This window comes from Gadus morhua, chromosome 15 (genome assembly GCF_902167405.1).
Source record: "Gadus morhua chromosome 15, gadMor3.0, whole genome shotgun sequence".
NCBI lineage: Eukaryota > Metazoa > Chordata > Actinopteri > Gadiformes > Gadidae > Gadus > Gadus morhua.
In genome coordinates, this window is record NC_044062.1 from 19,559,185 (window position 1) to 19,579,876 (window position 20,692).

Genomic DNA, 20,692 nt, shown 5'->3' on the forward strand with positions numbered 1-20,692 from the left:
ATGCCGAACATCCTCTCCCCACCGTGTGTGTGTGTGTGTGTGTGTGTGTGTGTGTGTGTGTGTGTGTGTGTGTGTGTGTGTGTGTGTGTGTGTGTGTGTGTGTTGGAGATAAACTATCTGAGGTCAGCAGCTCAGATCTCAGGTTCCTGTTGTTATCTTCCAGCCAAACCTGGTGAGACATCTCAGGGTTTTTGCATTGAGAAAAATAGGCTTATGACCTTGTTATAGCTTTGAGTAGCTTATCATTTGTCTGTGTGGAAATTCTTTCATTAAACTGTATGAATTATGTCATACAACTCTAAAACTGTAACTGTAAAAAAATGTTCTTTGTCTTTTTCTTATCAAATCTAAAAAAATAAGCTTGGTTGATTTTAGTACGACCAACATGAAAAGGGTTTGAAACAAAATAACCATTCAGGGTATTTTTTCGTCTTCTACACGGAAATCGTTTTTCGCTTGTTTTAAGAGCAGTTCATGGTTCTGTGAGAATGTGTGTTGAGAACCATCCTCCATTTGCCACCACTGACCTTTCTCTTTATGTGCCCCACAGGGACATGGAGAGTGAAAGGGACGAGGTGGTGGTTGTGAGCAAAGGCCAGGATGGTGCATTTAAAGTGACATTAACCGGAACTTTTGTGTATGGTGAAGTCAAGTGCACTGCTTCTTTCTTGTTGCATCATGAGCTGGGCTCAATTAGAGCTCTGTCTCTTTGTCCTCAGTGATAATGTGAATGCCTTGCTGGGTATCTCAGCGGGTCATGTATCTTGGTTTGAATAGATTTAACGTGTGGGCGAGCATCTGCTGCCTGCGGGGCATCTGCTTCCTACACGGTTGCTTTCAGGTGGTCTTATCACAGCCTGGATTTTGTGCCCTGGGTCAGGGAGAAATCAATGGATCACACTTATAATTAGACTGAAAATCTAGAATTCCATCTAACTAAGAAACAAGCGGTGGGTGCAGTCGATAAATTGACAGCAAAAGGTCATTGGCCCCGAGTCATTGGACCATAACAGATCAATAAGTCTTGATTTGCTTGACTAATTACCATTGACTGGCCTAGAGAACGGCAAATCCCTTGAACAACACTAGGCTATGGAATGATCCAATTCTAGATTGTGATTTCAGAATTTAAGAACAGGACATCTGTGGTTTCCCAGGCCATTGGGTGGATGTCAGATGATTTCTGCTGTGCCTCTATCTGGCCACATGACACAACACTGCTGGGTCTGTCCCTTTTACCGTCTCTCCCTGGAGACGGCCTTCTGGGACAAAAGGCATATGTATGATGCATGATACCAGAGAAATAAACACTAAACTTAAAACACTTGTGCCCAGAACTGTTTAGATTTAGACACGTTTTTTGTAGGCGCAAACCCAAAACACACAATGAAAATCGGATAGTATTTTTAATTGTTTATTTATAAATATGACCAAATTAAGTACAGGGATACCAATGGCCAATGTAAAAGGTTGCCACATTTCATCCGGAGACAAATCATGTTCAATGAAAAACGTTACATTTGAATATAAAACATGAAAACACAAAATAAAATAAAAAGTTGTCTTATTTGTATGTGATGAAAGAAAACCTATTACCATCATTTTGTTTGCATAGTCTGAACCTCTCCCATCACATCCACGTCATATTTTCAACACACCAACTACATCCTAGAGACCGGATCCAGATGGATGTTTATGGATTTTCCCTTGACGTCGCCTCAGTCCAATACACAAACAGTAGATGGAATAATTTCACCGAAATTATGTTGTTGTCCAAATGTATTCTTCTAAGCATCGTCTGGCTTGTCTGTCGGCGGACCGCATGGCTGCAGCATCTTCTCCATCAGATTGAAGCGGACCCGCGCCTTGCTCTCGTTCTCAGCGATGGAGAAGTAGTTGAGCAGATCAAAGTGTCCCATGTAGGAGCAGTAGGAGTCCCTGTGCTGGTTCACCAACCACTCCCACTTGCTGGTGTCTGCGTGACCCGTCCCGATGTACTTGGACTGCAGATGCTCCAGCTGACTGTGGATGTTGTAGCGGTCGGTCATTGTCACTTCTTAAGATGTTCGACGGTGTTGAAAACTATTGAATAAAATGTAGAAAAAAAAATTGAATGTCGAATGAGTCTTGACTTTGAATGATGTAAAGGTAATAATAATAATAATAATAAGGTTCCCTTTCTGTAGTTATTTTGAATCAAGATAACATTTAATTTACAACATAAATTGGCTTAAACGGAGGAAAACAGCAGTGCGCGGACTACAACAGCATGCTACCATTAAGCTAGCATGGCTAGCATCCTATAACCTTAGATGAAGGGTTGTGGCAGCAAAACCTCTCAAAAGACTTGCCCAACGTGTAAATATATACGTCACCATGTATAAGTAATAAACGCTTTACTTACGAAACAGATGAAGAAGATATTCTAAACGAATCGCCGAAGCCAGAGTCAGCAACTACACAGCAGCAGCTACAGAGTTCTTTGGCGGGTGCGACCTTATAAAGTGTCCGTGTAGAACATGCAACCAAGGAATTGCTCCGCACCTCGAAGCTGCATCAGCCTAACCCAGGGGTCGGCAACCTGCGGCTCCGGAGCCGCATGCGGCTCTTTAGCCCCTCAGCCGTGGCTCCCTGCAGTTTTCTTAAAAAAAAAAAATAATAATAATAATAATAATTATATATATATTTTGATATATATCGTCAACTAAACAAGAGGTCGCAATGGATGCACAATTGCGCTACCGTGAGGGGGGGAGTGAATGACAAAGCTTCGTTGATTTGCAGTTGGCTAATCCCAGTAGGAGTTAAATCTTTAACTGGCATCTGGCATCAGGAAGTAGCCTAGATGCTGCCATTGGCAGGAGGCGGGACATGCCAGTGAGCCGCCAATCAGCAGCATCCACCGTTGACAGCCAATTGCACGAACGAATACTGAGCGAGAAGGGTTTACAGCATTAAAGTTCTTGTGTTGAATATTAAAGTTTCAGTACGTTATATTTTGATAATAAAGGTCCTTACAGTTTTTTCATTACTTGACTATTGTATCGCTATGCTATGCTATCTATTCCTTGTTTACATTGCTGGCCGTGACCGATCACGTAGAACGTCAACGGTTGACGCTGCTGACTGGCTACTGTAGTCTACTGTACCGTAGGCTACTCCCTGATGCCACATGACAGCTAAAGATTTATGTTATTTTTTTACAGAGTGTCACAAAAAATGTCTGTGCGGTGCGCAGCGTTAGCGTCTCCGGAGGGGGGAGGGGGTGAATTAAAAAGTTTGCGGCTCCAAAAAAAATTTTTTTGCGGGAGATGGGCCAAAATGGCTCTTTTGATACAAAAGGTTGCAGACCCCTGGCCTAACCAGAGATGTAGAGTGAAATCTAATTAGAAATCCTTCTAAATTGCTCTTGTTCAATGTAACAAACACAATGAAGCCTATGGTTTCAGAGTCGATTATTATAGAAGTGTAGGCTAGAAAACATCGTACATGCTACAATGACTTATATCACAGAAGCTCAGCTTTAGTCATTTTATTGTTATTAATAAAAATAAATTACACAAATAGGAAGGTATGAAAATCAATACCGCCTAAGCCTACAGGCTCTGTTTTCGAGAGACAGCAGTCAATTGCAATGAGTAAAAGGCATGGGTGCGCGCAGGTAGCCGTGAAGTTAGGTAAACAGACAGGTAAGCCAATACAGTCACGCAACTAACGGGAACACGGTTATTGCAGACGTGCGACAGGCAGCCACAGGTGCCAGATCTTTTTACTTTCATCAGAACAATGGAACAATTGATTGCTGTCGGATGCCAGGAGAATTTAAAGAAATTTGTCAAATAAAGCTTCTAATACAAATTCCCTACCCTAGCTTCAAAGCACTGCTTCATCTTTTTTTTTTACTCAGGGCATAGATTAAGTAGAATAGCTGCTTAAAAACATGTCAGTGCAACAGAATAATGCATGGATTGAGTTCAATGTCCAACAAGGATTATTAATGTTTGAAGGTTAAGTGTATCATTTGGAAGTCCTTGTGTTTGTCCCTCAAAATATAAAAGTAGAAAAGCACACCTTTAGTTAGGATGGTGATATCAAGTCGGTACAGAAAGACGTTAATGTCAGTTGTAGAATTCTGCATTATCAAATTAGTTAAAACCTTGAAATGCTATCGAAGTTTGTTTTTAATTTTCTTGCATACACATTGACTCAGTAATGTCCCTCCCCTCCTCTCAAAGCCTTTGAATAACAGTGTTGAAAAGGTAGGTTGGTCGCTTGAGTCCTCCCTTAAAAGGTTTATTTAGTCCTTAGATTCTGCACCACAACCCTAAATCCTCCAACAGACACACCTGCAGAGGAACATATAAAAGCTCTGGTCCGATCAGACTGTCAACAAACCTTAAGGAGTCTCTCCGTTGAAGACGTCCAGAGAAGCTCCGGTGCCAGTGTTCAGAAACAACCAGAGAGACCCAGAAGATGAAAACCTGTCTCAGCCTCCTCCTGCTTTTGCTGGGCCTCTGTCAGGCTCAACCTCTGGTGGGGGAAGAAAGTGTGGCCGATGTCCTGGAAGACAATGAGGACATGGATATCATCACAGACATTCTGATCTCAAACAACGACTCTAATGAGATCCTGCTTGAGGGAGACCTCTCCCAGGATCAACCTCTGGTGGGGGAAGAAAGTGTTGATGATGTCCTAGAAGACAATGAGGACATGGATATCAGCACCAGGATTCTGATCTCCAACAACGGCTCCAATGAGATCCTGCTGGAGGGAGACTTGCTTCTACCAACAACCAGAAACGCCATGAAGTGTTTTAGAAACAACTGCCTGTGGAAAAAATCCTCCAATGGCCTTGTGACCATTCCCTACACAGTGAGCAGAGCCTACACCTCCGCAGAGAGGTCACGAATTGTGAGCGCCATGCAGTCCTTCCACCGGACCACCTGCATCCGCTTCGTGCCCCGCCGGAACCAGTACGACCACATCAGCGTTCAGAGCGGAGGTGGATGCTACTCCTCTCTGGGCAGGACAGGAGGCAGGCAGGTACTCTCTCTAAGGAGATCGGGATGCATGAACTACGGCATCATGCAGCACGAGCTGAACCACGCTCTGGGCTTCAACCACGAGCAGACCAGGAGTGACCGTGACCGGTACGTCAGGATCAACTGGAAGAACATCAATCGACGCAGTGCATACAACTTCAATCGGAAGAACACCAACAACCTGAACACCCCCTACGATTACACCTCCATCATGCACTACGGCAGAAGAGCCTTCTCCATAAATGGACGAGACAGCATCACCCCCATCCCAAACTCCCGTGTTCGGATTGGCCAGAGAAGGGGAATGACCCGGAATGACATCCTGAGGATCAACCGACTCTATCGCTGCTAAGAACAACCACCAGTTGACTGCAAATATCACATTCATGTTGTGAATTGTCTCCAAACAATGTTCTCCAGATATGTCATTAAAAATGTTCCTTCACTGCAATTAATTTGTGTAGTTGTCCTTTTTATTTTATTTTGGGTGATTATCAACGTGAACCTCAGTTTTTCAACACTTCACGTTGAACAGCTTTATATAAACATCTCCGATGAAATGGACCTATTATCATGTCCACCACAAGATGCTGTTGTGCTTCTTATCACACAGACTACAAGATGAACATGTGATTCTAATTGCATACTAGTTGTAACAAAAACAAGGATACTGTTACCATTGTTTTAAAAAGGTATCTGCATGATAACTCAATCACAAGGGATATAGCCAAACCGATTTAGAAACCAGATGTATATTTTAGATTACTAGTGTTACGTATTTTAAGCACATAAGCTGCCCCCAAATAGCCATTAGGAAGCAGGACCTAACACACAAGCTGCATTACCCTCACATAGAAACTAGGAAGCAGGATCGAACACTTTAGCTGCAATAACTACTCCAGCCACAGATGGCAGCAACTTTAGACAGGGGTGGAGCCATTACGTCTGACCCGGCCACGCCCACTTCACATAGACCATGCCCACTTGACTGGAAATAGCGCGTGTTTCGGAGGTAGAGGAGAGAGATCAATAGGTAGCCCAGCGGAAGAGCCACCGGGCCTATGCCCGGGAGGCTTGAAGTAGATCACGGTATTTCTGTCCACGCGTTAGATACAATTCCCTCCCTTAAGTTTCATAGTTACCATACCGAAACATGCCTACTTTAACAAATAAAGTGGGTTAAAAGCGACCAAGGATTGGACCACTTTCTTCAAGAAATAACGCATCACTAGGATACTGTTCCTGACCTCTATGCTAAGAAGTATGGTTCTTGACTATCACTACAACAACAATTGATGCTTCCTCTATTACAACTGCTAAATCCACTTGCATCCCCCAGAATAGGAGATGTCGCAGTAGTGGGTTCAAATGAGTGAGAGCAGGTCGAGTTGTCGTCCCTCAGCGGGAGATCTTTTGTTGTCTTTTAGAAGGAGAACAAAAATACTCAAACTATAACAAAGGTTGTCCAAGAGTCGTTTCTTGGTGGCTTCTTGATACGATCTCCACTCGCTCTGGATCTCTGTGGTGCGTTCGCTCCTGGTTTCCTTCTCACTACAACACAAAGCAGGCACATAAGTACAAACACTCCCTGATTGGCCTGAGTGCTGACGCCTGCCCGCAATCAGGTCAAATCCCCCCAGCCTATCCGGTGCGCTCCCAACCTGCCCATACTCTCCCTGCAGGCCAGACGTCGCACGTCCCCCCACAGTCTCCATTCGGCCTTCCTGTTACAAAACGATTACTTCATTCTAAGACGGAACACGTGAATGATGGATCCTATCACTGCCACTCCACAAGTGACCCAAATCATTCCCCCTTACTGCTCCTTCATGCTGTACCCATACTTACTCCAAATAGTAAAATTGGTTTAATCATTTAAACATTATGAAGTGTGTGTGTGTGGTTGAAGGCTGGTTAACCCTGTGTGCTCTGATACTTCATTGCACGACAGGTGTGCAGCCTAACCCAGCCCCAGAGTTCAATATGCCTGACTTGGGCCAGGTGAGGCTGCTTGAACCGACCATCAAGTGCACCACCACAGCCGGTGATGGTGTAACGCACATAGACTGTTTATAAAACAGTTTATACTTAAGGCTCAGTTATAGTTCAAAGTTGACGCAACGCAATGCCCACGCAGACGCCTCCACGCAGTCGTGAACCTGTTTTGGTTCTGGGTCGGTTTTAGTGAGCAGACCTGCGGTGCCTTGATGCAAGGATAACATTTTTGGGAGGCACACGTCAGGCACTTGCGGTCGACACAAGGAGGTTCCGCAATGACGTAATGGGTCTGTAAACCCCTTGCGTTGTGTCGACGTGGAACCCTAACCTATTCTTTACTTTCCATATGTGTACACTGGTGGAAACTATCTCTGAATTGAAAAAAAAACGATTGCTCAAGTTGGTCCTACTCATAGAGATTAAGACCGATTCTATGGATGGGGGCTTATCTCCTATCTATTCATTATCCTATATGCCATGAGTATTTAAACCGGGCAAGACTTGTTGAAGTTGGCAAACAGAATTTTAGACACACAGCAGCGTAGGCTAGACAATGTCATCCATGCTACAATGACTTCTATCACAGAAGCTCAGCTTTATTTCTTTTATAAAATACAAATAAATGACGAAAACACCTTCATATACCTAAACCCCGGTGAAATGGCAGGAAGGTATGGAAATGGATAACGCCCAAGCATACTGCCTCAGCGTTTGAGAGACACCGGTCATGTGCAGTGAGTGCATGGGCATGGGTGTGAGCAGGTAGCCGTGAAGTTAGGTAAACAGACAGGTAAGCTGTTACAGTCCCGCGACTAATTGGAACAGCTTATTGCAGACCTGCGACAGCCAAAGGTGCCAGATCTTTTTACTTTTTTCAGAACATTGGAACAACTTATTGCTGTCGGGATGTAAAGACAACTTAAACAAATATGTCAAATAAAGCCTCTAAAATAGATAACCTAACCTACCTTTAGAGCACTGCTACATCTATTGGTCTTTCTGAAAAAAAAAAAAAATGGCCAGACTATTATTTACTTTCAGGGAATTGATCAAAAAGATCAGTTGTGCTTGTGAATATGCATCTGTTGCTAACATAATGTTTCCTCCAAGAGAATAATGCATGCATTGCATTTAAGCTCCAGCAAGAATTATTGATGTTTGAAAGTTAAGTGTATCATTTGGAAGTCTGTGTTTGTCCCTCAATGTATAAAAGTAGAAAAGCACACCTTTAGTTAGGATGGTGATATCAAGTCGGTAAAGAAAGACGCTAGTTGTCAGTTTGCGTTGTAGAATTCTGCATTATCAAATTAATTAAAAAGTTGAAATGCTATTTAAGTTGGTTTTTAATTTTCTTGCACAAACATTGACCCAGTAATGTCCCTCCCCTCCTCTCAAAGCCTTTGAATAACACAGTGTTGAAAAGGTAGGTTGGTCGCTTGAGTCCACGCTTAAAAGGTTTATTTAGTCCTTCATTTCTGCACCACAACCCTAAATCCTCCAACAGACACACCTGCAGAGGAACATATAAAAGCTCTGGTCCGATCAGACGGTCAACAAACCTTAAGGAGTCTCTCCGTTGAAGACGTCCAGAGAAGCTCCGGTGCCAGTGTCCAGAAACAACCAGATAGACCCAGAAGATGAAGACCTGTCTCAGCCTCCTCCTGCTCTTGCTGGGCCTCTGCCAGGCTCAACCTCTGGTGGGGGAAGAAAGTGTGGCCGATGTCCTAGAAGACAATGAAGACATGGATATCATCACAGACATTCTGATCACCAACAACGACTCTAATGAGATCCTGCTTGAGGGAGACCTCTCCCAGGATCAACCTCTGGTGGGGGAAGAAAGTGTGGCCGATGTCCTAGAAGACAATGAGGACATGGATATCATCACAGACATTCTGATCTCCAACAACGACTCAAATGAGATCCTGCTTGAGGGAGACCTCTCCCAGGATCAACCTCTGGTGGGGGAAGAAAGTGTTGATGATGTCCTAGAAGACAATGAGGACATGGATATCAGCACCAGGATTCTGATCTCCAACAACGGCTCCAATGAGATCCTGCTGGAGGGAGACTTGCTTCTACCAACAACCAGAAACGCCATGAAGTGTTTTAGGAACTACTGCCTGTGGAAAAAATCCTCCAATGGCCTTGTGACCATTCCCTACACAGTGAGCAGAGCCTACACCTCCGCGGAGAGGTCACGAATTGTGAGCGCCATGCAGTCCTTCCACCGAACCACCTGCATCCGCTTTGTGCCCCGCCAGAACCAGAAGGACCACATCAGCGTTCAGAGCAGAGGTGGATGCTACTCCTCTCTGGGCAGGACAGGAGGCAGGCAGGTACTCTCTCTCAGGAGATCGGGATGCATGAACTTCGGCACCATGCAGCACGAGCTGAACCACGCTCTGGGCTTCAACCACGAGCAGACCAGGAGTGACCGTGACCGGTATGTCAGGATAAACTGGAGGAACATCAATCGACGCAATGCCTACAACTTCAAGAGGAAGAACACCAACAACCTGAACACCCCCTACGATTACACCTCCATCATGCACTACGGCAGAAGAGCCTTCTCCATAAATGGACGTGACAGCATCACCCCCATCCCAAACTCCCGTGTTCGGCTTGGCCAGAGAAAGGGAATGACCCGGAATGACATCCTGAGGATCAACCGACTCTATCGCTGCTGAGACCAACCACCAGTTGCCTGCAAATATCACATTCATGTTGTTAATTGTCTCCAAACAATGTTCTCCAGATATGTCATTAAAAATGTTCCTTCACTGCAATTCATTTGTGTAGTTGTCCTTTTTATTTTATTTTGGGTGATTATCAACATGAACCTCAGTTTATCAACACTTCATGTTGAACAGCTTTATATAAACATCTCTGATGAAATGGACCTATTATCATGTCCACCACAAGATGCTGTTGTGCTTCTTATCACACAGACTACAAGATGAACATGTGATTCTAATTGCATACTAGTTGTAACAAAAACAAGGATATTGTTACCATTGTTTTAAAAGGGTATCTGCATGATAACTCAATCAGAAGGGATATAGCCAAACCGATTTAGAAACCAGATGTATATTTTAGATTACTAGGATACTGTTCCTGACCTCTATGCTAAAAAGCATGGTTCTTGACTATCACTACAACAACAATTGATGCTTCCTCTATTACAACTGCTAAATCCACTTGCATCCCCCAGAATAGGAGATGTCTCTGTAGTGGGTTCAAATGAGTGAGGGCAGGCAGAGTTATCGTCCCTCAGCGGGAGATCTTTTTATTGTCTTTAAGGCCACGTCTATACGTAGCAGGGTATTTATAGAAACGAATATTTCCCCCCCTCGTTTTCAAAAATAACATTGTGCACACAGCATTGTTTTTCAAAAAAGTTGTAGTTTACTTCAAAACGCATAAATACGCCGTCGAGCGCCATTATAACTATGCCGAACGTGTGTGGGCGGCAGTGTAGTAGAGCTTAGATCGGGCCCAGAAAATCAAGCCCGACCCGATCCCGATTTCAACCCGACCTTTTTTTAATGCATAAACTTTGTACACATTTGTTCCACGGCATTGAGAAGACCCGTGTAATAAGGGCCTATAATATTTCTGTTTATGGCATCGATTTCTCCTCAGATTAGGCCAATAAACCAATGAAAAAAATAAATAAAAAAATCGTCGATCAAAGGCCCGGCCCAAGGATAGTGGTGAGAAATATTGACTCGGGCAGAGAATCTAAACTCTAGTAGGGAGAAGGATAAAGCCATGCAAGCCAATCAGAATCCTCAGAAATAACACGAGCGTCTTCCTGTAACAAACAAACTGTAAACATAGGGCGCTTATATGACGTTAAGCATTTCCTGGCGCATAATGTGACGCTTCAGAACCTAAAACCCTGTTTCTCCCCGTTGACACGGCAAGTTGTCGACCAACCGGCCTTTTCAGAAATCTCCACTTTGGCCGGAAATTTTAGAAATGATCGTTTTCTGTGACAAAAACTGCGTTTTCGTGTAAATGAGAGGCCAAACCGCGTGGAAATATTGGCGTTTTCCCTTCGTGTAAACGGGGCCTTAGAAGGAGAACAAAAATACTCCAACTATAACAAAGTTTGTCCAAGAGTCGTTTCTTGGTGGCTTCTTGATACGATCTCCACTCGCTCTGGATCTCTGTGGTCCGTTCGCTCCTGGTTTCCTTCTCCCTGCAACACAAAGCGGGCACATAAGTACAAACACTCCCTGATTGGCCTGCACCACAACCCTAAATCCTCCAACAGACACACCTGCAGAGGAACATATAAAAGCTTTGGTCCGATCAGACGGTCAACAAACCTTAAGGAGTCTCTCCGTTGAAGACGTCCAGAGAAGCTCCGGTGCCAGTGTCCAGAAACAACCAGATAGACCCAGAAGATGAAGACCTGTCTCAGCCTCCTCCTGCTTTTGCTGGGCTTCTGTCAGGCTCAACCTCCGGTGGGGGAAGAAAGTGTGGCCGATGTCCTAGAAGACAATGAGGACATGGATAATACACATCCTGCAGAAGGGAGACCTCTCCCAGGCTCAACCTCTGGTGGGGGAAGAAAGTGTGGCCGATGTCCTAGAAGACAATGAGGACATGGATATCATCACAGACATTCGGATCTCAAACAACGACCCTAATGAGATCCTGCTTGAGGGAGACCTCTCCCAGGATCAACCTCTGGTGGGGGAAGAAATTGTTGATGATATCCTAGAAGACAATGAGGACATGGATATCAGCACCAGGATTCTGATCTCCAACAACGGCTCCAATGAGATCCTGCTGGAGGGAGACTTGCTTCTACCAACAACCAGAAACGCCATGAAGTGTTTTAGGAACTACTGCCTGTGGAAAAAATCCTCCAATGGCCTTGTGACCATTCCCTTTCATCTCTGATGAAATGGACCTATTATCATGTCCACCACAAGATGCTGTTGTGCTTCTTATCACACAGACTACAAGATGAACATGTGATTCTAATTGCATACTAGTTGTAACAAAAACAAGGATATGTTACCATTGTTTTAAAAAGGTCTCTGCATGATAACTCAATCACAAGGGATATAGCCAAACCGATTTAGAAACCAGGGGCCGTATTCACAAAGGATCTTAGGGCTAAAAGTAGGTCCTAACTGGCGAATTTAGGAGTAACTCCTAAAAATAATGGGCGTGTCACTCTTAAATTTAGGACTCCTAACTTTTTTCACTAAGGGCAATTCAAGTATTTTAGGCCTAAAAGTAGCACCTTAGTCTCGGCTTAAAAGTCCTCAAGAGGACTCCTAACTCAGTAAGACCTATTCACAAAGAATCGTAAAATGCCTGCGAGACGAAATGTTAGGGCAGTGGTTCTCAAACTTTTTACCATGAGTACCACCTTAGAAATGATTTGGCTCTCCAAGTACCACCGGAATTAAAATAAAGTGCGTAGGCCTATAACTACATAGAGTTTACACAGAATGCATTAATATTAATAACACGATTTATTATTCACATAACTTGACTTGACTGAAGCAACCAACTGTCTATAACTCATGTATTGTATTTAAACACTTGCAACGGGATAATACTAACAATTGAACAACTGCCTCAATAGGGCTACCCAGCAAATGGGGATATCATCTGGCATATAACATACCAGTCAATCTAGTGAGGTTATTAACAAGTATACTGTATTAAAGCATTCAGAGCACTGAATATTAATTTTAACAACTGCAGTCAACCAATCATGTGAGGTAAATTGTACTGCATCAAAACATTCAAAGAATTGAACATGAATATTTAAATACTGGAGTCAAACAATCCTGTTATAAGTAATCATGCGCAGCAAAGAGAGAAATCATGTGTACTGCGATAACACTGTAATCAAACTATCATGAGTAAGAACAAGTGTATCATAGAAAAACAACGTATTCAGTATTAAAAAATACTGCAGTAAGTGCCATAAGGTCAGAATATAAACTATGTTTAGGTTTGAAGGAGAATGTACTCAGGCACACATTGAAAATTAGGCCTATCATGCTTAGTGGGAGGGGTGTGATGTCTGGGTCGATTGAGGTTAGCTTTAGCCTCAGACTTGGTTCCGTATCCAACCTGCTTCCAGCACACAAGTTGAGGGGGGATGGCATCCCCCTTTGGAATTAAAATGATCAAAATCATCCCCCTTCTGAAACAGCCATCCCCCCTTCCCATCCCCTGTTATTTTATCAATTAATGTGGAAATATTACCGCTATTTCATTATAGCGGTTTCCTTTTTCAATTCGGCGCAAGCAACGTTACTTTTCCCAGGGACAGATTTGACAGCGATACTGCATTCTCGGGCAGTATGCTATTGCGCAAGCACGCAGTCGTACTTGCGCAATAGTGCCTTCCCGAGCTCTCATTCCACACCGTACGAAACTGACACTGGTAGCGTGAAGCAGTCTCTGCATCTCAGACATCGCTTCCGCAGGCAACTCTGTCCCCTTTTCTCCCTTTCATTCCAACCCGTGAGCAACGCTAGTCTCCCTTCTCTTCCGAATGCATTTTTTTAAAAAAATAATAAGAATCAGTTTTTAAAATCCTTAAATGTGATGCATGCCTCCGAATCGTGTGATGTGTCCGATCAGCTGCGTTTTTGGGGATAAATTAAGAGCGATGACATGACAGTAGTCATCGCTCTTATTTGCGACCAAGAGAAACCTGGTCGCAAATGGAATGAGAAAGCGCACAGCCTTGTCTGAAAGCGCAGGATATTCGCTGCGTCGCTGCATCCAAAAGTCCAGAAATGTCTGGCCTCTGAAAGCAGACTTTCAACGTCTCGTCACAGGACGATTTTGCAAAAATGTTGCTTCCCCTACTCGTCGTCACAGCAGTTAGTCAATGCAGGTTTAAGATGATTGCATATGATGGGTACATGGCCTAGGGATGGGCACGAGTAAACTCGAGTGATCGAAGGAAATCCTCGAGGATCAATCGAGATCGAGTACTCGTTTAATCAAATCTATTTTTAGAATGCAACGCATCTGCAGCAGGAATAGGCCTGATGATGAACGGCAATATTACCAACCAAACATGCAATGCTTATTCTCCATCAAAACAGTCAGCGTTATCAGAGTATTCATTATTTATTTTTGCAAACGTTCAAAACACATTTTCCTTACAAAAATAAATAGGCCTATGCGTCTCACAATTTAAATCACGTCGAACCAAGGCCTGTAACAGTTTAAAAAAAACTAAAACGAAACAAGTAGCCTAACCATTGCAAATAATTTAAAGCTGCAAATAAAACGGCAGCAAATGGACGCGTTGTGATCTTCTCTACACGGCCGGGATTACGGCTGCGTCTTGCGGCGGTTAAAATAGCCGACACACTTGGTTGCTGCGGGTCTGCTTTCCCGAACTCACCGTTGTGTTTCAGGACGGAGCATATGTTGCCGCCTAGTACTTGTAGGCCTAGTAGCTACTCTGGTAGCTCGATTTCGCTTGGCATATTTTACATTTCACCTTATGATCTCCTATTTCTTTAAAGTAGGCCTATTTCAATTCTTCGCTGCGCTTTGCTTTAACCGCCATCTCTTAACTTTTTGAATTCTGGCGTGCCTGCGCACGGCACGGAACGCGCCACACAGAAATGGATACATTTAATTTGCTTTGTGCCCACGGCATGCGTTAGTGGCGCCGCACAGAAAATTGATACATTTGCTTCAGAAAACTTTGTTTGTTTGTGTGTATGCAAACTCGAGTTTGCCTGTCCACCAACCGAGTTCATTTGTAACGAGTAGTACTCGAGTTATCGATTCCCCACGCCCATCCCTGATTTTTTTTTTTAACGGTTGCTTCAACTTCAAAAAATTGCTTCAAAAAATCGTTCATACTCCGCGTACCACTAGAGGTACGCGGAGCCGTTCTCACAGATTGAGAACGGCTGTGTTAGGGTATTAAACTTGTTGTGGAGTTAATGCGCGATGCAATAACATCCCCGACTAACAGGAATAATCGGATTATTCCCGAAATAAAATGTTTGGCCACACTACGTTATTTAGCAACAGGGGAAATGCAACTTTGCAATGCCGACGATTTAAAAATATCGCAACCATCAGTCAGCCGTGCCATAAACTTTCCTTTGGACATTCAACATTTACACAGGATCAAAGCCAACTTCATGGCAATTGCAGGTATGCCCGGTGTGGTCGGTGCTATTGACGGGACGCACATAAAAATAATTGCGCCATCAAAAGACGAGGACGTGTTCGTCAATAGGAAGAAAGTGCATTCCATCAACACGCAGGTTGTTTTTGATGCAAATTTGAACATAGCCTACTGGATGTTGTTGCAAAGTGGCCAGGATCTTCAGCTACCCATGATTCGCGCATTTTAATGGTGAGCGGTCTGAGGCAGCTTTTTGAGATCTACCAGTTGGGTGTCACTTGCTGGGTGACAGTGACTATCCATGCAAGACGTGGCTCTGACACCCTACCTCAATCCACAACCGGGAGCACAGTTAAAGTATAACATGTAAGTGATTGGCTCTTTGACGCCTTTTATTTGTTGAATTCATATTTACTATTGTTTACTGATTATTTCTTCCATATATGGTAGCGCACACAAACATACACAAAATGTTGTGGAGAGAGGAATTGGGCAGATGAAACGTCGGTTTCATGTCCTCCACGGCGAAATACTTCTCACCTCAGAGATGATGATGATGATGATGGCGATCAACATGACAATGAATTAAGCCGTGTGGACTGGCATTTAGGGATCACTTTGAAAACACATTTTAGGTAAACACCTTGGCACAAATCAGTCAACACTTGTGTAGTTCATAACATTTATTTTCTTTTAAATTTTACGTATTTTTATTGTTTGCTTTCTCTCTCTCTTGAACGTGCAGACTACCACGTCATTATCATGGTCTGCACAAAATTGTCATCATGCGTGTATTCTGCTAACTGCACTATAACTACTTAATAGGAATTCATTTCTAGCCTAGGCTATTTCCTTGTTTTTCGGTGATTCAGTGGGCTCGTCTGAACAACCAATCACCGAACTGACCGCTTCTAAACTCGTGCACGAGAATTTACGTAATCCATAGCAACGGCGCGTCACTCTTAGTTCACTCTTTGTGATTTATCCTTAGTAAGAGTAGGTCTCAGCGGCTTTGTGAATAACTTTTAAGAAAAAACTCTGACGTAAAATGTTTTAGCGCGAGTTAAGAGCACTCCTAGCGGTAAGATAAAATGCTTTGTGAATACGGCCCCAGATGTATATTTTAGATTACAAGTGTTTTTTAAGCACATAAGCTGCCCCCAAATAGCCATTAGGAAGCAGGACCTAACACACAAGCTGCATTACCCTCACATAGCCACTAGGAAGCAGGATCAAACACTTTAGCTGCAATAACTACTCCAGCCAGAGATGGCAGCACCTTTAGACAGGGGCGGAGCCATTACGTCTGACCCGGCCACGCCCACTTCACATAGGCCATGCCCACTTGACTGGAAAAAGCGCGTGTTTCAGAGGTAGAGGAGAGAGATCAATAGGTAGACCAGCGAAAGAGCCACCGGGCCTAAGCCCGGGGGGCTTGAAGTAGATCACGGTATTTCTGTCCACGCGTTAGATACAATACCCTCCCTTAAGTTTCATAGTTACCATACCTAAACATGCCTACTTTTACAAATAAAGTGGGTTGGTGCAAATAAAGTGGGTTGGTCCAAGGATTGGACCACTTTCTTCAAGAAATAACGCATCACTAGGATACTGTTCTTGACCTCTATGCTAAGAAGTATGGTTCTTGACTATCACTACAACAACAATTGATGCTTCCTCTTAAAAAAGGTACAAAAGAGTTCACATAGCTTACAAAATGAAGCTAATAACGCCATGATGCTTCCTCTATTACAACTGCTAAATCCACTTGCATCCCCCAGAATAGGAGATGTTACAGTAGTGGGTTCAAATGAGTGAGAGCAGGCAGAGTTGTCGTCCCTCAGCGGGAGATCTTTTTATTGTCTTTTAGAAGGAGAACAAAAATACTTAAACTGTAACAAACGTTGTCCAAGAGTCGTTTCTTGGTGGCTTCTTGATACGATCTCCACTCGCTCTGGATCTCTGTGGTGCGTTCGCTCCTGGTTTCCTTCTCACTACAACACAAAGCAGGCACATAAGTACAAACACTCCCTGATGGCCTGAGTGCTGACGCCTGCCCGCAATCAGGTCAAATCCCCCCAGCCTATCCGGTGCGCTCCCAACCTGCCCATACTCCCCCTGCAGGCCAGACGTCACACGTCCCCCCACAGCCTCCATTCGGCCTTCCTGTTACAATACGATTACTTCATTCTAAGACGGAACACGTGAATGATGGATCCTATCACTGCCACTCCACAAGTGACAAAAAATCATTCCCCCTTACTGCTCCTTCATGCTGTACCCATACTTACTCCAAATAGTAAAATTGGTTTAATCATTTAAACATTATGAAGTGTGTGTGTGTGGTTGAAGGCTGGTTAACCCTGTGTGCTCTGATACTTCATTGCACGACAGGTGTGCAGCCTAACCCAGCCCCAGAGTTCAATATGCCTGACTCGGGCCAGGTGAGGCTGCTTGAACCGACCATCAAGTGCACCACCACAGCCGGTGATGGTGTAACGCACATAGACTGTTTATAAAACAGTTTATACTTAAGGCTCAGTTATAGTTCAAAGTTGACGCAACGCAATGCCCACGCAGACGCCTCCACGCAGTCGTGAACCTGTTTTGGTTCTGGGTCGGTTTTAGTGAGCGGACCTGCGGTGCCTTGATGCAAGGATAACATTTTTGGGAGGCACACGTCAGGCACTTGCGGTCGACACAAGGAGGTTCCGCAATGACGTAATGGGTCTGTAAACCCCTTGCGTTGTGTCGACGTGGAACCCTAACCTATTCTTTACTTTCCATATGTGTACACTGGTGGAAACTATCTCTGAATTGAAAAAAAAACGATTGCTCAAGTTGGTCCTACTCATAGAGATTAAGACCGATTCTATGGATGGGGGCTTATCTCCTATCTATTCATTATCCTATATGCCATGAGTATTTAAACCGGGCAAGACTTGTTGAAGTTGGCAAACAGAATTTTAGACACACAGCAGCGTAGGCTAGACAATGTCATCCATGCTACAATGACTTCTATCACAGAAGCTCAGCTTTATTTCTTTTATAAAATACAAATAAATGACGAAAACACCTTCATATACCTAAACCCCGGTGAAATGGCAGGAAGGTATGGAAATGGATAACGCCCAAGCATACTGCCTCAGCGTTTGAGAGACACCGGTCATGTGCAGTGAGTGCATGGGCATGGGTGTGAGCAGGTAGCCGTGAAGTTAGGTAAACAGACAGGTAAGCTGTTACAGTCCCGCGACTAATTGGAACAGCTTATTGCAGACCTGCGACAGCCAAAGTTGCCAGATCTTTTTACTTTTTTCAGAACATTGGAACAACTTATTGCTGTCGGGATGTAAAGACAACTTAAACAAATATGTCAAATAAAGCCTCTAAAATAGATAACCTAACCTACCTTTAGAGCACTGCTACATCTATTGGTCTTTCTGAAAAAAAAAAAAAATGGCCAGACTATTATTTACTTTCAGGGAATTGATCAAAAAGATCAGTTGTGCTTGTGAATATGCATCTGTTGCTAACATAATGTTTCCTCCAAGAGAATAATGCATGCATTGCATTTAAGCTCCAGCAAGAATTATTGATGTTTGAAAGTTAAGTGTATCATTTGGAAGTCTGTGTTTGTCCCTCAATGTATAAAAGTAGAAAAGCACACCTTTAGTTAGGATGGTGATATCAAGTCGGTAAAGAAAGACGCTAGTTGTCAGTTTGCGTTGTAGAATTCTGCATTATCAAATTAATTAAAAAGTTGAAATGCTATTTAAGTTGGTTTTTAATTTTCTTGCACAAACATTGACCCAGTAATGTCCCTCCCCTCCTCTCAAAGCCTTTGAATAACACAGTGTTGAAAAGGTAGGTTGGTCGCTTGAGTCCACGCTTAAAAGGTTTATTTAGTCCTTCATTTCTGCACCACAACCCTAAATCCTCCAACAGACACACCTGCAGAGGAACATATAAAAGCTCTGGTCCGATCAGACGGTCAACAAACCTTAAGGAGTCTCTCCGTTGAAGACGTCCAGAGAAGCTCCGGTGCCAGTGTCCAGAAACAACCAGATAGACCCAGAAGATGAAGACCTGTCTCAGCCTCCTCCTGCTCTTGCTGGGCCTCTGCCAGGCTCAACCTCTGGTGGGGGAAGAAAGTGTGGCCGATGTCCTAGAAGACAATGAAGACATGGATATCATCACAGACATTCTGATCACCAACAACGACTCTAATGAGATCCTGCTTGAGGGAGACCTCTCCCAGGATCAACCTCTGGTGGGGGAAGAAAGTGTGGCCGATGTCCTAGAAGACAATGAGGACATGGATATCATCACAGACATTCTGATCTCCAACAACGACTCAAATGAGATCCTGCTTGAGGGAGACCTCTCCCAGGATCAACCTCTGGTGGGGGAAGAAAGTGTTGATGATGTCCTAGAAGACAATGAGGACATGGATATCAGCACCAGGATTCTGATCTCCAACAACGGCTCCAATGAGATCCTGCTGGAGGGAGACTTGCTTCTACCAACAACCAGAAACGCCATGAAGTGTTTTAGGAACTACTGCCTGTGGAAAAAATCCTCCAATGGCCTTGTGACCATTCCCTACACAGTGAGCAGAGCCTACACCTCCGCGGAGAGGTCACGAATTGTGAGCGCCATGCAGTCCTTCCACCGAACCACCTGCATCCGCTTTGTGCCCCGCCAGAACCAGAAGGACCACATCAGCGTTCAGAGCAGAGGTGGATGCTACTCCTCTCTGGGCAGGACAGGAGGCAGGCAGGTACTCTCTCTCAGGAGATCGGGATGCATGAACTTCGGCACCATGCAGCACGAGCTGAACCACGCTCTGGGCTTCAACCACGAGCAGACCAGGAGTGACCGTGACCGGTATGTCAGGATAAACTGGAGGAACATCAATCGACGCAATGCCTACAACTTCAAGAGGAAGAACACCAACAACCTGAACACCCCCTACGATTACACCTCCATCATGCACTACGGCAGAAGAGCCTTCTCCATAAATGGACGTGACAGCATCACCCCCATCCCAAACTCCCGTGTTCGGCTTGGCCAGAGAAAGGGAATGACCCGGAATGACATCCTGAGGATCAACCGACTCTATCGCTGCTGAGACCAACCACCAGTTGCCTGCAAATATCACATTCATGTTGTGAATTGTCTCCAAACAATGTTCTCCAGATATGTCATTAAAAATGTTCCTTCACTGCAATTAATTTGTGTAGTTGTCCTTTTTATTTTATTTTGGGTGATTATCAACATGAACCTCAGTTTATCAACACTTCATGTTGAACAGCTTTATATAAACATCTCTGATGAAATGGACCTATTATCATGTCCACCACAAGATGCTGTTGTGCTTCTTATCACACAGACTACAAGATGAACATGTGATTCTAATTGCATACTAGTTGTAACAAAAACAAGGATATTGTTACCATTGTTTTAAAAGGGTATCTGCATGATAACTCAATCAGAAGGGATA

General features: G+C 43.9%; 3 protein-coding genes across 5 annotated transcripts; 2 read left to right on the forward strand and 1 right to left on the reverse strand.

The window, feature by feature from the left end:
* Positions 1 to 1,400: 1,400 nt before the first annotated feature.
* On the reverse strand, positions 1,401 to 2,555 carry sf3b5 (splicing factor 3b, subunit 5). Of its 2 annotated transcripts, XM_030379251.1 has the most exons (3): positions 2,405 to 2,502; positions 2,241 to 2,245; positions 1,401 to 2,064 (listed from the first exon to the last, which is right to left on the reverse strand). In XM_030379251.1, exon 3 carries the CDS (start codon positions 2,046 to 2,048, stop codon positions 1,788 to 1,790), a length of 261 nt encoding a protein of 86 aa, XP_030235111.1. In that variant the 5' UTR covers positions 2,049 to 2,064; positions 2,241 to 2,245; positions 2,405 to 2,502; the 3' UTR covers positions 1,401 to 1,787. The 2 variants fall into 2 exon arrangements, with proteins under 2 accessions (XP_030235111.1, XP_030235110.1); XM_030379250.1 differs by lacking the exon at positions 2,241 to 2,245 and having other exon boundaries at positions 1,401 to 2,082; positions 2,405 to 2,555.
* Positions 2,556 to 4,453: 1,898 nt separating this feature from the next.
* Positions 4,454 to 9,829, forward strand: LOC115559993 (high choriolytic enzyme 1-like). The gene is made up of 2 exons (XM_030379246.1): positions 4,454 to 4,758; positions 8,831 to 9,829. The coding sequence occupies exons 1-2, from the start codon at positions 4,474 to 4,476 to the stop codon at positions 9,728 to 9,730; spliced, it is 1,185 nt and encodes a 394-aa protein (XP_030235106.1). The 5' UTR covers positions 4,454 to 4,473; the 3' UTR covers positions 9,731 to 9,829.
* Positions 9,830 to 11,775: 1,946 nt separating this feature from the next.
* LOC115559994 (high choriolytic enzyme 1) lies at positions 11,776 to 20,421 on the forward strand. 2 transcript variants are annotated; one of them, XM_030379249.1, is made up of 2 exons: positions 11,776 to 11,837; positions 19,421 to 20,421. In XM_030379249.1, exons 1-2 carry the CDS (start codon positions 11,790 to 11,792, stop codon positions 20,318 to 20,320), a joined length of 948 nt encoding a protein of 315 aa, XP_030235109.1. In that variant the 5' UTR covers positions 11,776 to 11,789; the 3' UTR covers positions 20,321 to 20,421. The 2 variants fall into 2 exon arrangements, with proteins under 2 accessions (XP_030235109.1, XP_030235108.1); XM_030379248.1 differs by lacking the exon at positions 11,776 to 11,837 and having other exon boundaries at positions 19,168 to 20,421.
* The last annotated feature ends 271 nt before the right edge of the window (positions 20,422 to 20,692 follow it).